General features: G+C 44.2%; 1 protein-coding gene across 1 annotated transcript in view; it reads left to right on the top strand.

Annotated features, from left to right (window-relative positions):
* Positions 1–427: 427 nt before the first annotated feature.
* The window catches only part of LOC121284777 (collagen alpha-2(V) chain-like), a 326,682-nt gene continuing 311,480 nt past the window's right edge, over positions 428–15,629 (top strand). Inside the window, exon 1 of the mRNA XM_041200406.1 lies at positions 428–640. Coding sequence (XP_041056340.1) covers positions 544–640 — 97 coding nt within the window. The 5' untranslated portion in view covers positions 428–543. The remainder of the gene's footprint in view (positions 641–15,629) is intronic.

Raw genomic sequence — 15,629 nt, 5'->3', positions numbered from 1 at the left:
GTGGGTTAGGCCCCACTGAGCCTGCTCACCACTGCATTTAGCCCCATAAATGGAAAATTCCGCCCACAGTTTATTTTCCGAGTAAGAATATACTAAATGATTTTGAAATGTTTTCACCCAATTTCTTCTTCGTGATTTGTTTTTTTGAAAATTAACTTGAAATCAAGAACATACAATTTACAACTGCGTTTGAAAATGCATTCCACTGGCAAATATATTTGTTAGATTCTCACTCCAGTGTTTTAAACATAACCAATGTCTGCTTCACTTTCTAACAATGTGGGTGTGTTGTTCAGTAAACTGGTATCAATCAAATACAAGGCTGAACGTTAGAGGGCCAATCTGAGGCTCTGGTTTCAGGGAAGAGGCAGGAAAAGGAGAGTTGCCAAGAGTTATCCCATTTAAAGCTTTACCAGCAGAAGGAACATTGCAGAGTTTCAGCTGGGCCTGGTGCTGAAAAGGAACAGGAACACATTGACTTGATGTTAGTGTATTGATACTCTACCACTGATCAGCACAGACTCTCATGTCTGATATTTAGACATGGGGAACCTGGTGCACATGGGAACTTTGCTGCTTTTTGCCATAACATTGGCACAATTAAGACTGGTAAAAAATCAGGAGATTGAGACAGAAGTCGGTAAGTTAAAAGCTTCACAACTACGTTTGCAGTTCCTTTCCTTACAACTGTCTTTTTGATCACAGTGTGTTCTCTGATGTGAGTTGCACAATGCCAGGAAACGATGTTTTATTTAGGAAGTTAGCAGCTGTGCACTGTTTTGCCAAAGAACTAGTTAATTGAAAGCTTCACACTATTGAAAATTGATATGGTTAGAATGCATATTATCCCATGTAAAAGAAGTAAGTGGCAGTAAAACAGATCGGAATTAACAAAACAGCTTCAAGCGTAATAGTGAGATTCCTGTTAGATTCATGCCTCACCCTGGCAAAATAAAATTGAAATCATAAGGAAATGACAATTGTGGAACAGCAGCATTTGGTATTTGGTTAATATCCAAGAACTTGCTTCAACAAAAGTTTGTCAAATCTTTACGCTCATGAGCATCTGAAGTTCACCACCCCAAGGTGGAGCACTCAGCAATTCAACAGTCATTTTTTTCTGTCTCTGATAATGTAAAGACAGCCTCTGAGTGGGGCTGATTAAGCCACGTTGTATAAATGATCATGTGCATTAGCTTTTGCTTTATGTTACATTGACAGCATCTGATCCAGTCCAGACCCTACCTTAGATCTTGCCAATTCCAGTGCTATGTCACCTATTACTGAATGGTGAAGAAAGTCTGGCATTTAAGCACCTCACTCTGTACATGCTAGCTATTTTTCCCTTACAGGGATCTGTTGAGAGAGTTTAATTGAACTGCATGGTTATGTATTGGTGAACTAACTTGATTTATTTCGGTATTCATTGATATTCTGACTTTGGAATTGATATTTGATATATGAACTTGGTGCGAACTCTTCTAAATAGCACTTGAAGTGATTTTAATGTTTTTGGTGCCACTGTTACAATTGTCGTGGCTGGAGAATTGAATATGCCGAATTCATTTGTGTGGTGTATGAGGTATCAACAGCAAGAATAAGCAGACAAATTGGTCTTCAGAAACACTTTCAGATGCAACTTGTAACAATGTAGTTTGCCGGTCAGGTTCACTTTTTCATTTCCAGCTATATAATGTTAATAACACAGCAAATCATATTGTATGCATCTTAAGAATTGTGAGGCCCTAATGCAACCCTGAGACTGAAAATGTGTTTCATTGTTTGATAATATTCTTCAAAGGGTTTACGACTGGAATGTAGCGTTTGCCATACCCTTAATGTGGATCATCATACCACAGCTTGAAAAGCTGATTAAATGCATAACATGTGCATTTATGAAGTTGTTTCTGTGAGGAAACTGCCATCACTTTGTTCACTGTGCACTGGTGCTGTTAAAAGTAACACATGCACTTTTTAATGCTCAAGTGCTTTCGAACAGGACAAGAAAGTCTTAAATTACTTAAAAACCATCTGCATGTTGGTATGCCACTGGGGGAAAAGCTTATTCAATGATCCAAATCTGTTTTCTATTCTTTTCCACCAATCAAAGCCCCTTAAATGAATTGCCTGATTAATTTATTCCACTGTGATATATAGCCATGGGGAAATAGATTACAGATCACGTCATTGTACAGCAGACTTGCCAAATAAAATCCACATCAAACATAATGTTCCTCTTATGCTTTTGCTCGGTTTTAAAGGAAGCATTAATGAGAAAAGATTAAAAAGAAGTCGTAAGTCACAGACCTGGTAGCAAATAGAATTCAAGGACCGAAATCCTGTGGGCAAGAGTGAACTGACAAGAGATCCGGACTGAAGTTTAAAAGTCATAGCTTTCTTAGTTACACCAAACAAATTTTCTTTTATAAACAGACAGCTGCAGAATGAGGAATATGTTTCATTTATAAATGAGTTTTTAAAAATGTTAGCTTTCAATCTCCATTGTCTTACTTTTTCAAGCTTGACAATTGGTATTCTTACAGTTTTAAATGTTATTAACTAGCAATGTAAGCTATTGAAGTAATAACATGTGTGTCATGTTGGATGCAAGTTTTTAAAATCTGTTTCCTCACACATCTAGCCACTGCATCTCTCATCGTTTGGTTTTCGTAGAGCAGAGATTTTGCAACCTTGATCTGTTAGAGTGGTGGCCGAGTACAATTCGGGCAAACTGAATAGCCTCTGACCCTCGGCAGAATCACTCTTATTTCTAACTCCAAATCTTGAAGCAATGGCCGAAAAGCATTGTGCAGACAGTTTGTCTGGTTTACAGCACAATGCGGGAGAAAGCGCATTCTTTTGGTGGTTGTCTTCTTGTTTGAATCGTCCCAGTTGTTTTTAATGGAATGAAATCATAAAGAAACTAAAATTAGAAACCTATCATTCATGCATTGATTATAGATTGCTGAATAACAGTTTTTGGGGGATTCATTTAATGTTAGCTATTGTTGGGTGTGCTTTGAATGTGCGCATTGCGAGATCAGAGCACAGTTGCAAAGGGCACCATAATTGTAGAAGTTTATGGAGCTGTGTGTAGCCCCCTCGTGGTCAGCTTCAATGCACAACTTGAGGAAAATGTATCCCTCGGCACTGTCTCCAAAGTGATCTTGATCTGGAACCATTTCAAAAGCAAGTACTACTACTTAGGGCACGAATACAGCACAGGTATTTTACACAAGCTTATATATTCTGCCTAGTTAAGGTGATTATTATATTTCTCCCTAAAATTGAAATGAATTTACACCAGGAAGAAGCGAAATGTCCAATTATATCATTTATTTATAAAAACAAAAAGACTGCGGTTGCTGGAAATCCAAAACAAAAACAGAATTACCTGGAAAAACTCAGCAGGTCTGGCAGCATCGGCGGAGAAGAAAAGAGTTGACGTTTCGAGTCCTCATGACCCTTCGAAGGACTCGAAACGTCAACTCTTTTCTTCTCCGCCGATGCTGCCAGACCTGCTGAGTTTTTCCAGGTAATTCTGTTTTTGTTTTATATCATTTATTGCAGTTCGATCTTAGGATATACTTGTCACTTGTTTTACAGAGAATGAGGACATTCAAGTGCCCATTTAGTGTCACTACTCTGATAAAAAGTTGACATTTTAATTAAACCGAACAGTTGACGACTGAAAATAATAAAAATGTGTCTTTTCCTACAGAGGGGAGTTGGGAGCTACCTGAGCTCTATATTTCATAAACAAAATATTATTTCATAAAACCAGGGAATGTAGATGTTTTGGCAATCTTTTGCCACTTACTACGGAATATAAATTTTAAAAATGAAATGCTTTAATGGTAAATGGAAACAGGAGGGATTTTGTTTAGATATAAGCTTGGGAGGGCTACATTTTGCATTTGCATGGGAATAATACAACACAGTGAAGAGAGGCATTGCCACAACACTGGGTGTTTTCAGTACAATTGAACCCTGATCAATGCAGAGCTAATTTTCTGGAAAATGTTATGCTTGGATCAGGATTCTGCTTGATGATGACTTTTCCCTGATGGAAGAAATTGGACCGTTATGATTGGATTTGGCATTATTTTATCCAGATGCCATCAGAGGTAGGTTGACTCACTTCTGAAGAGAGGAAGGTAATAGTTTAAATGTGCAATTTAATGACAGCAAAAAAAATGACACTAGTTGGGGAACAGAACTCAGCTAAATATTCTTGTTTTGGCAGCTATTATCTGTCCCATTGCTGGCTCATTTTCCTCCCCCAGTGCCTGAGGGAAAGTAGCCAGAAGAAGTAAGCCTTAGGCCTTGTGCCCAGTCTCTGCCTCCACAGATTGGAGAAGCTCAGAGGGTGGGCAGCAAGGTCATGGAGAATGTAAAAAAGGAAAGTGCTCCTTTTTCTTAAGGTCCTCACTGGAGACATAGGGCTGGATGCATTCCATGTGATTGTCGTTAATGTAGCTGCAGCCCTTGCAGGAGGGATTGGTTATCTTTTGGCTTCTAGGCACAAGGGTCTTCCAGGGCAGGCCAGCACACACCAGGAATGATCCATCAGGTGAACCCAGGCAGGGTGGAGATGTTGAGGAGAGGGATGCAGGGGTGTGGGGGGCGGTGGGGGGGGGGGGCGGGGGGGGGGGGTTGTGGGGTTGGGGTGGTGGTGGTGGAGTGGTGTGTTGGGAGAGCAGTAGAGTGGGGAAGAAAGATGATAATCTGCTTTTTGGTATTTTGCTCACTAGTTTGAATAAGCATCCTCAGAAAAGGGATCAAGAAAGTAAAATGATTTTTTAATGCTTTGCTTGGGCCTCTCCTGCCCAGGACGTTCTGAGGTCACCTGGGATGTCGGCCCTTTCCTTATGTTGCAGGGGCTGTTCTTGGTTGTGAATCATGCTGCATTTGCCAGACTCTTGCCTGCTGGCTTGGCGGTGTGGATGGTCTGGTTTGGCCTGCAGGCCTGGTCTATGTAAATGAGGCCAGAGAGTTAAAATGATTTGGGCCTTTTTAATTTCCAGATTTATTTATTTAAATTGAATTCATCTTCTCAAACTGCCTTGTGCGATTTGAATTCATTTTCTGCTGGTCGACTAGTATTCTCCAAGTGCAGTAACTTAATCACTACCCTACCATACCCATAAACATATAAACTTACAAACTAGGAGTTGAAGGAGAACATTCAGCCTCTCCACCATTCAATAAGATCATGGGTGATCTGACTGTGGCCACAACTCCACTTCCCACCAACCCCCCATAATCTTAGGCTCTTGGCTAACAAAGGAATCAATCTACCTCTGCCTTAAAAATATTCAATGGCCTTGCCTCCACCACTCTCTGGGGAAGAGAATTCCAGATACTCTTGACCCTCTGAGAGAGAAAAAAAATCTCCCTCTTAAATGGGAGACCCCTTATTTTGAAACTGTGTCCCCTAGCTCTAGATTCTCCCACAAGGGGAAACATCCTTTCAGCATCCACCCTCTCAATTCCCATGATAAACATAACAATTGAATGTTTGTTCCATATTCCAGTTTACAATATATGACCCATTTCAATGCTTTTAAAACACCTCTTTAGACTTCTTTCTTGAATATATTGGAGAGATTCACAAAGCAGCTAAGATGTTGAGATATTTGTACGATCTCCAAATGTATAAGGAAAATACTGCAGACACTGGATATCTGAAATAAAACAGAAATGTCAGTAATACTCAGCGGGTCTGGCAGATTCTGTGAAGAGGGAAACAGATTTTAGCTTTCAGTTTCAGGACTTTTTTTATCAGAACTCTCCAAATATGCAGGGAGTTAGCAGAATGATGTTTTACCTCTAGGACCTAAGTTTGAGTCCTGGTCACATTGACGTGATGAAGTCATCCTTCTCTGCTGTCTATATGACCTCTAATTAACCAATTTGGGCAGTCAATCCAGTTTTTTATGTTTGTGTTGATAGCACAAAAATGCTTAGACTTTGTCATAAGTTGGTAATATTGCTCAGCAGGTATAAGAATGACAGGAATTGGAAAAAATCACAGCTTGGCAGAAAAGAATGGTCCCCTGATGCTGTGGCAAAGCTACCTCCAAATGTAAGCTACTGTCTATGCTAGTTGTGAGTGACATACATGTTTGTATGACATTCCTCCGTGGGTGATAATAGAATCATTAGTGCATTTTAAATAGATTAATGCCTCTGCTGGAATAATGACAAGGAACTGCTAAATGACTGCCTTACATGTATGCCTGCTATATTAGCAACAGCATTGTAGTTTACCGTTGGGGGGAGGGGGAGGGGGAGTGCCTCTATCTTTGTGTTGCCTACTTGAGAATCTAATGCCACATGATACCAAATTATTACCATTTCCATTCATTGGGACAGAGGTTTCCAAACCTTTGGAGCTAGGCACTGGATATAGTTGTTAACATCAGTTGCAGACTGCAAATAATGACTCAATAATCTGAGTCCGTGCACAATACATGGAAAAATACCATGCAAGGTCTCACACCCTCTCCTCCCTCAAAATGGGATTGTTTTGCTCTCCTCTCACCATCTCTCCTTCTTCCAACAATTTTATTTCTGGTCATCCCTCCTCTTCCATGTCTTCACATTTGTGTTCACAGGGGAAAGGGTTAAAGGAGGGATTAAATTCTTGATTATTCGGGAATCTTTCCAGGATTACAGTGATCTGAACTGATGAGAAGGAAGCAGAAGAGAGTGAGAGAGGGGGACAGAGACAGAGGCCGAAAATCGGGGATGAGCCAGCCTCTGCCAGCCCTGGAAGACAAGGGTGAACTTTATGTGGCTCAGGCAATTTGTTGCCTGAAGTCATGGCTTCCACTGCCCTGAGGCAGGATGTCCAGCCTCCAGCAAGAGCTTCCAGCCAACCAAGGGCTGACAGCTCTTCAACCCCAGCAATGTCACCAGGCTGGCCACTGCTGGGACCAGAAGCAGCGACAGAGGCCCAGAATAAAGGTAAGTGGGATTGGTTGGCAAGGGCCAGTTGGGCTCTCACATTTGCTACTCTTTCTCCTCTGTTTGTGTCTGTCTTCTTGTAAATCTGGCTGGAATTTTATGCCCCTCCCACCACCAGAAGCAGGCTGGCAGGTGGGGGGGGGAAGTCAAATTGGGTGGGATGGCAGGGGGTGCCATGGCCATCACCTGCCCAGCTCTGCTGATACTTAACCAGCAGCAAGGTATGTGATGGGTAGTCCACCTGCCTGAACAAAATAAGGCCCTTAAGTGACCAATTAAAGGCCATGTAAGGGGAGAGATGGTAGCGTAATGTAAAGTAACTGGATTAGAGATCCAGGCTAATGCTCGGGAGGCATGGGCTCAAATCCTGCCATGGCATCTGGCAGAATTCAAATTCAATCTATAAAAAAACCTGGGCTATAAAGCTAATAAGAGTGGCCATGAAATTATTATCGATCATTGTAAAACCCCATCTGATTCATTAGCGCCCTTTAGGGAAATAAATCTGCCGTCCTTTTTCAGTCTGGCCTACACGTGATTCCAGACCTACACCAATGTGGTTGACTCTTAACTGCCCTATGAAATGACCCATCAAGCCAAGGGCAGATAGTGATGGGTGACAAATACTGGCCTTGCCAAAAATGCCCACATCCCATGAAAGAATAAAAAAAGTAAGGGGTTCTTCCCTCTGCCACTGGTATTTTTCTAGAATTGGTGGGGGAGGGTGGTTCTCACGCTAGATGGCAAGGCCACCAGGTATATCCAGGCAGCCTGCTGTCAGGCTGGTGTTGTTAGTGGGGGTGGGTGGTGGGCAGGGTAGATCCCCCAGTTCGTGCACCCTATGCCCCCAAGGAGGGCCCGCCCAGCAGCAAAGGCAGCTCCTGATTGAAGAATCAAGAAGAACCCTCGTGATTGCCACTCACCCATGCTGGGGACAGCCGCACTGGCCCCTGCCAACCCATTTACCTTCATTCTGGGCCTCTGTCGCTGCTTGTGATCCTAGCAGTGTCCAGCCCGGTGACGTTGCTGGGGCTGGAGAGCTGTCAGCCTCGGCTGGCTGGATATCCTGCCACAGCTGATGGAAGCCATGACTTTAGGCAATGAATTGCCCGAGCCACATAAAATTCAGTTGCATCTCCCTGAGGCTTGTTTGCCCCTGATTTTTTAACTGGTGGGCAGGCCACTGACCCCATGTTAAGTTTTTAAAAATTCATTTATGGGATGTGGGCGTTGCTGGCTGGGCCAGCATTTATTGCCCAACCCTAATTGCCCTTGAGAGGGTGGTGGTGAGCTACCTTCTTGAACTGCTGTAGTCCCTGTGGGACAGGTACACCCACAGTGCTGTTAGGGAGGGAGTCCCAGGATTTCGACCCAGCGACAGTGAAGGAACGGCGATATATTTCCAAGTCAGGATGGTGTGTGGCTTGGAGAGAAACTTCCAGATTGAGGTGTTCCTGTACATCTGCTGCCTTTGTCCTTCTAGATGGTATGATCATGGGTTTAGAAGGTGCTGCCTAAGGAGCCTTGGTGAATTCCTGCAGTGCATCTTGTTGATGGTATACACTGCTGCCACTGTGTGTCAGTGGTGGAGGGAGTGAATGTTTGTGGATGGGGTGCCAATCAAGCAGGCTGCTTTGTCCTGGATGGTGTCAAGCTTCTTTAGTGTTGTAGGAGCTGCACTCATCCAGCCAAGTGGAGAACATTCCTTCACACTCCTGACTTGTGCCTTGTAGATGTTGGACAGGCTTTGGGGAGTCAGGAGGTGAGTTACTGTCCACAGGATTCCTAGTCTCTGACCTGCTCTTGTAGCCATGCTATTTGTAGTTCAGTTTCTGGTCAATGGTAACCTCCAGGATGTTGATAATGGGGGGATTGGGGTAATGCCATTGAACATAAAGGGGCGATGGTTGGATTCTCTCTTGTTAGAGATGGTCATTGCCTGACACTTGGGCAGCGTGAATGTTACTTGTCACTTGTCAGCTCAAGCCTGGATATTGTCCAGGTCTTGCTGCATTTGGACATGGACTACTTCAATATCTGAGGAGTTGTGAATGGTGCTGAACATTGTGCAATCATCAGTGAACATCCCCACTTCTGACCTTACAATGGAAGGAAGGTCATTGATGAAGCAGCTGAACATGGTTGGGCTGAGGACGCTACCTTGAGGAACTCCTAAAGTGATGTCTTGGAGCTGAGATGACTGACCTCCAACAACCACAACCATCTTCCTTTGTGCTAGGTATGACTCCAACCAGCAGAGAGTTTTCCCCCGATTCCCATTGACTCCAGTTTTGCTAGGGCTTCTTGATGCCGCACTTGGTCAAATGTGGACTTCATGTCAAGGGCAGTCACTCTCACCTCCGCTCTGGTGTTCAGCACTTTTATCCATGTTTGAACGAAGGAAGTAATGAAGTCAGAAGCTGAGTGATCCTGGCAGAACCTAAACTGAGTGTCAGTGAGCAGGTTGCTGCTAAGCAAATGCTGCCTAACAGCATTATTGATGACCCCTTCCATCACTTTATGATGATCAAGAGTAGGCTGATGAAGTGGTAATTTGCCAGTTGGATTTGTCCTGCTTTTTGTGTACAGTACATACCTGGGCTATTTCCCACATTGCCAAGTAGATGCCAAGTGTTGTAGCTGTATTGGAATAGCTTGTTTAGGGATGTGGCAAGTTCTGGAGCACAAGGCTTCAGTACTATTGCTGGAAAATTGCCAGGGCCCATAGCCTTTGCAATATCCGTGCCTTCAGCCGTTTATAGTTATCAACTTGGCTGAAGACTGGTATCTGGGATGCTGGGGGCCTCCAGAAGAGGCCATGGCTGAAGACAGGACTTTGTCTCCACAAGGACAGTGCGGTGGCCACTCCTACCGATACTGTCATGGGCAGTTGCATCTGAGGCAGGCAGGCTGGTGAGGATGAGTTCAAGTATGTTTTTCCCTTTTGTTGGTTCCCTCACCACTTGCTGCAGACTCAGTCTCGCAGCTATGTCCAATAGGATTCAGCCAGCTCAGTCAGTAGTGGAGCTACTGAGCTACTGTCGGTGATTGACACTGAGGTCCACCCAGAGAACATTCTGTACCCTTGCCACCCTCAGTGCTGCCTCCAAGTGGTGTTCAACATGGAGGAGCACTGAGTCATCAGCTGAGGGAGGGCGGTACGTGGTAATCAGCAGGAGGTTTCCTTGCCCATGTTTGACCTCATGCCATGAGACTTCATGGGGTCTGGAGTCGATGTTAAGGATTCCCAGGGCAACTCCCTCCCGACTGTGCTGCCAGCTCTGCTGAGCCTGTCTTGCTGATGGGACAGGGCATACCCAGGGATGGTGATGGTGGAGTCTGGGACATTATCTGTAAGGTATGATTCCGTGAGGATGACTATGTCAGACTGTTGCTTGACTGTTGCTAAGCCTGTGAGACAGTGCTTTTGGCACTGTCCCCAGATGTTAGGACTGGAGGTCTTTGCAGGGTCGACAGGACTGCGATTGCCATTGTCGTTTCCAGTACCTAGGTCGATGCCGGGTGGTCCGTCTGGTTTCATTCCTTTTTATTGACTTTTTCGCAGTTTGATACAACTGAGTGGCTGGCTCAGCTATTTCATAGGCAGGCGCATTGCTGTGGATCTGGAGTCATGTGTAGGCCAGACCAGGTAAGGACAACAGATTCCCTTCCCTTAAGGGCATTAGCGAACCAGATGAGTTTATACGTCAATCAACAATGATTTCATAGTCATCATTAGATTTTTAATTCCAGATTTTTAAAAATTGAATTCAAATTCCACCATCTGCTGTGGTGGGATTCAAACCTGGGTCCCCAGATCATAACCCTGGGCCCCTGGATTACCAGTCCCGCTTCCCATAAATAATCCTGGCCTCTGTCTCTGTACCCCTCTCTCACTCTCTTCTGCTTCCTTCTCCCCCAGTTCAAATCACTGTAATCCTGGAAAGACTGCTTAACGTTCAATAATTTAATCCCTCCTTTAATCCTTTCCTCTGTGAACACAAGCAGAGAGAGACATCTGGCTGAAGCCATTAAAACAACCTGAGAAACTCAAGAATATACTTCAGCTCGTTAACTTTGTCAGGCTTGAAGAACTGGTAAAAGATAATTCCCGATTGGGCAGCTTCAACCAGTGAGGGAGTATCCTTTCCAAAATCTGGGAATTTTAAACAGCACAAAGGTGCTTGGCTTTTGCACAAGGAAAGAGTAGCCTGGAGTTTTATGGGAGAAATCATAGAAACTCCAGGGCTGTACTTAGTCTGTGAGCTGTCTCTTGGACTTCGCTGCCTTTGGATTTGTACCCCTGAACTTTGATGTACACATTTCACAGCAAAGTAAGTATATGAAGTCTCCAATATGCTTCACTGGTGTCATTGCTAAGATTACAGGCAGAATCGTCCCAGATTTGCACTAATTGTGGTAGCAGGCAGGAAAAAGGATGTTTTACCCACCAGCTGCAGTGGCGGCTTTTCATGCGGTATCATTCCATTCCAGCCTTATTATTTATGCAGCCATAGGAAACACTGGTGAGCGGCCTTCGATTTGCCCGCCACACCAATACCTTGCCGTTTACTCATGCAGGGCACCATATTTAAACTGCAGCTGTGCGCACACTTCTCAATGCTTGCAGCCCAGGAGGGTACCAGTGAAGATATGACCCCAAAAGTCAAGGACAGTGCAGCACCCCAATTCAGTGACGCATCCCTGGGATGCCTTCTGAACATTGTGGAGGGCCGCCGTAATGTCCTCTACCCTCACTCTAGCCGCAGGAGGCCCATCAGTCTCACCGCTCTAGCTTGGAAGGCAGTGGCAGAGATGGTCAGTGCCAATAATGCACACAAGAGTTCGGCCATCCAGTATGAATGATCTCATCTGTGCTGCCAGGGTAAGGCAACTATCTCATCACTCTAAGCTCACACACTCACACGGTCATCACACATTCACTGGCATCTCACTCACTGCCAGCTCAAGTGAAATCACCACTCAACCTCTTACACAAACTCACACATCACCATCTGGCTTCATCTCCTCTGGAGACTGCCTATTCAGACCTCACCATCTAAAGGCCACTTGCACAAATCAAAATGTGCCCCCGCACACACCCTGGAATAACACTCTTCCCCAGTACAGCCCTCGTCTTGCAGTCTCTTCTCTTGCCTGACGCCTCTTCTCCCCCTTTCCCCAGGAAGACCTAGCCCTGCAGCTGTTGAAAAGCCTTCAATTTCAGCCGTCACCCAGCCCAATTTCCCCACCCCCACCTCCACCAAGGCTTCTGACCTCCTCCTCACGATTGTTCCCCCTCCTCTTACTGGATTCACACCCATGTGCAGACCACCCCCCTCCGTCCCCTTGCTCAGAGCTTGGGCCTACTTGGTCCAGCGGCCTCTTCTGTAGTGTTCCTGACCTAACTGGATGCCAAGCTTGTCAGTCAGGCTCATCACTGGATGGGGAACCTGTCATTGACGTCACATTCATGCTGTGGAGTTAATACTGCGCAGCCTACAGGGAAACATCAAAGTCTGGCTTTCCTGCATGTTACCAGTCATGGTAGGTCTGAAAGTTAAAACCCACCCTTATGTAAATCGAGAACTTAATTTTCCAAACAGAACTTTATTTTAGAATTTTACTGGGATGTTGCACAACATTAGGTTTGATTTCACTTAAGTCCTGTCCAGGTGAACATTCCACTGATAATTGCAAGCATGTTTGAGCAGAATGGAAGGTTGGCTGGAAAGAGAGAGCAAGAGAGAATGAATAACCAGCCAGCCCTGTGCTTAAGCTGTAGTGATTCAGCCAGTGGTACTGTTGTTGCAAACAAGTCAGTGACTTCTCTACGTACATTCCAGGGGGCAACCGAATGCTGTTATCAATATATCACTAAAGCGAATGATGTGCAGGCGAGTTGCTGGGCCTGCTTAAGGGAGATATAAAGCTTGGAATGAGAAACAACAATTCAACCCATTGCGGTCATTCTTTGCACAGGCCATTTAACATTCATCATTTATTGGACCCTTCCCAATCCACTTAATTGAGAAAAGGACAGATTCAGCAAGTTTCTTTCTGCTCTCCCTTCGCTCTCCCTCCACCTATTACCTACATGATGCATGTTTGAATCCACCCAAGACTCCCCCATTCCACTGAGCCAATCTAGAGGGCTGGAATTTGGAGAGAAGGGAGGATTTGCTGGTTTTATGGGTTTCTTGTTTATCTTAAATTTTGCTGGAGGTGCGGTAGGATATTCGATGTGTGCTCCATTGTACAGCCATGAAAATGATGAGCTTAAGTCAGGGTATTATTATCCATCCTAAATTCCATTATTTCCACACAAGGATCCATTGAGCTAACTGCAGCAGTAAAACAAAGCAGCAGCTGAGGAAGATTGATGCTGGAATCTTAATGATGAATTGCTGTGTTCCATTGTGCCGTTACAGACCTCATTACTTTAGATTGGACTTATGCCATTTTTTGTTGCTCTTTATTTTGGAGGCTTCCAGCTTCATTTGAGTCTGCCTTGTGATGCTTTGTTTTGTTGTTTGACAATTTTTTTTCTGAGGCTCTGTTGGAGCATAATGAGGAATAGCAAGAAAGGTAGGAGGTCAGCCTCTAAGGCTACAGTACAAGAGATTCAATCCCTCTCACAGATACTGAACAACCAGGTAATAGAAGAACATAAGCAAGGCCTGGTCATTAGATTTGATAGAGGAACAAGATGATATGACCAATAATTTTCATTAGATCGCTGGGTTTCCACAAGTGCTTGGAGCCACAGATTGCAATATTGCATGCATGAGCCCCTAGAGAAAATGTGAACCAAAAAGTGCTTTCACTGCCTCAATACATAAATATTTATGCATATCAATTCTCAGTGTGCAGGGAGAGGTCATGATTCATTTACCATCCAATCAGCTTTCCATCACCCCAAAAAACCGTACTGAAATGGCTCTTATTAAAGTTATAAATGACACCCTATGTGACTGTGACAAAGGTATACTATCCCTTGTTGTCTTTGATCTGTCTGCAGCCTTTCGATTGGTTGACCACGCCATCGTCCTCCAAAGCCTCTCCACAGTCGTACAGCTCGGTGGGTCTGCACGCGCCTGGTTCCGTTCTTATCCATCCATTACTATCACTTGTAATGGTTTCTCTTGCTTCTCTTTCACCATTACCTCTGGTATCCCCCAAGGGTCTATGCTTGGCCTCCTCCTACTTCTTACCGTCCCTCACAGACACCTTCAAAAATCTGAAGGCACAATGTCAGTTTTCACATGTATGCTGATGACACCCAGCTCAACCCCTCCATTGTCTCCAAATTATCAAATTGTTATCTGACATCCAGTTCTGGATGAGCAGAAATTTCCGCCAATTAAATATTGGGAAGACTGAGCAATGTTTTTCAATACTTGCTCTAAACTCTATTCCCCAGCTACTGACTTCACCCCTCTCCCTGGCAACAGTCTGAGACTAGCCCAATCTGTTCACAACCTTAGTGCCATATGTTATTCTGAAATGAGCCTCTGACCACATATTTGTGCCATCACTGAAACCACCTATTTCCACCTCCATAACATTGCCTGCCACAATTCATCCATTCATGCCTTTTCTACCTTAAGATCTTGACAGTTCCAACACACTTCTGGCTAGTCTCCCACATTCTGCCCTCCTAAACTCAAGACTATCCAAAACTCTGCTGCCCATGCCTTAACTTGCACCAAGCCCTGTTCCCCTATCACCCCTTAACTTCCTGACTTACATTGGCTCTCCCTAACGACATCTTGATTTTAAAATTATCATCCTCGTTTTCAAATCCCTCCATGGCCTTTCTCCTGTCTATCTCTGTAATCTCCTCAAGCCACACAGCCCTCTGAAATAAGTACTGTGAAGCGCCTTAATGTTTTATCACATTAAAGGTGCTATATAAATATAAGTTGTTGTTATCCTTTCGGGGTTCAGCTTTTTTTTGCAGCTCTTCCAGAATCAAGGGCAAGACACTGACTGGCTTCTTGGAGTTATTCAGTCTAAAACTATTGAGAAATTTCAGCCATGAATTGGAGGAACACTACAATAAGGATCTCAGCCCCACTTCTATTCAAATTAGACAGGCCTTTGGCATGCTGAAGAGAAGATCCAGGTGCTTATACAGGTCTGGATAGCGCCATCCAATATGTTTCCAATGTTATCTTATGAATTAGGAATCTTCTATACTCCCCATAGTATTTACATTCCACTACCATAGTCTTGAAATACACTAAGCATTGATGACTCACTTAGACATCCTTGTTCTGTGTGACATAGGCAGAGATTCCTACATTGCTATTGGCTCTAAGCTGCTCTGCATTGTTGAGAAGCCCTATATAATGTTGCCACAGATGAGGAGATCTGACTGCTGACAGCCTTGCGTTCATCAGCACATCTTTGGACCCCTGAAATCATCATGTGGATGTTCTTCAACTGAGACTTGACACTTCCTTTTGAAACATAATTCTCCAGCTCCACCATCTCTTCTTCCTGGTTTGTGTGTTGTGCAGTACCTACTGCACAATGTCAATCTATAAGTTGATACCCTCCTTCCCCGCATCCCATTGACTATCTGAGTTGCTGAATGAGATGGGGAATGATGCATGCTAGATGCCTTTGAGTGTCCTGCCATTGAGTCACTT

This window comes from Carcharodon carcharias, chromosome 12, assembly GCF_017639515.1.
Source record: "Carcharodon carcharias isolate sCarCar2 chromosome 12, sCarCar2.pri, whole genome shotgun sequence".
Taxonomy (NCBI): Eukaryota; Metazoa; Chordata; class Chondrichthyes; order Lamniformes; family Lamnidae; genus Carcharodon; species Carcharodon carcharias.
The sequence above is the reverse complement of the archived record's forward strand: the minus strand, read 5'-3'. Positions and strand labels throughout refer to the sequence as shown.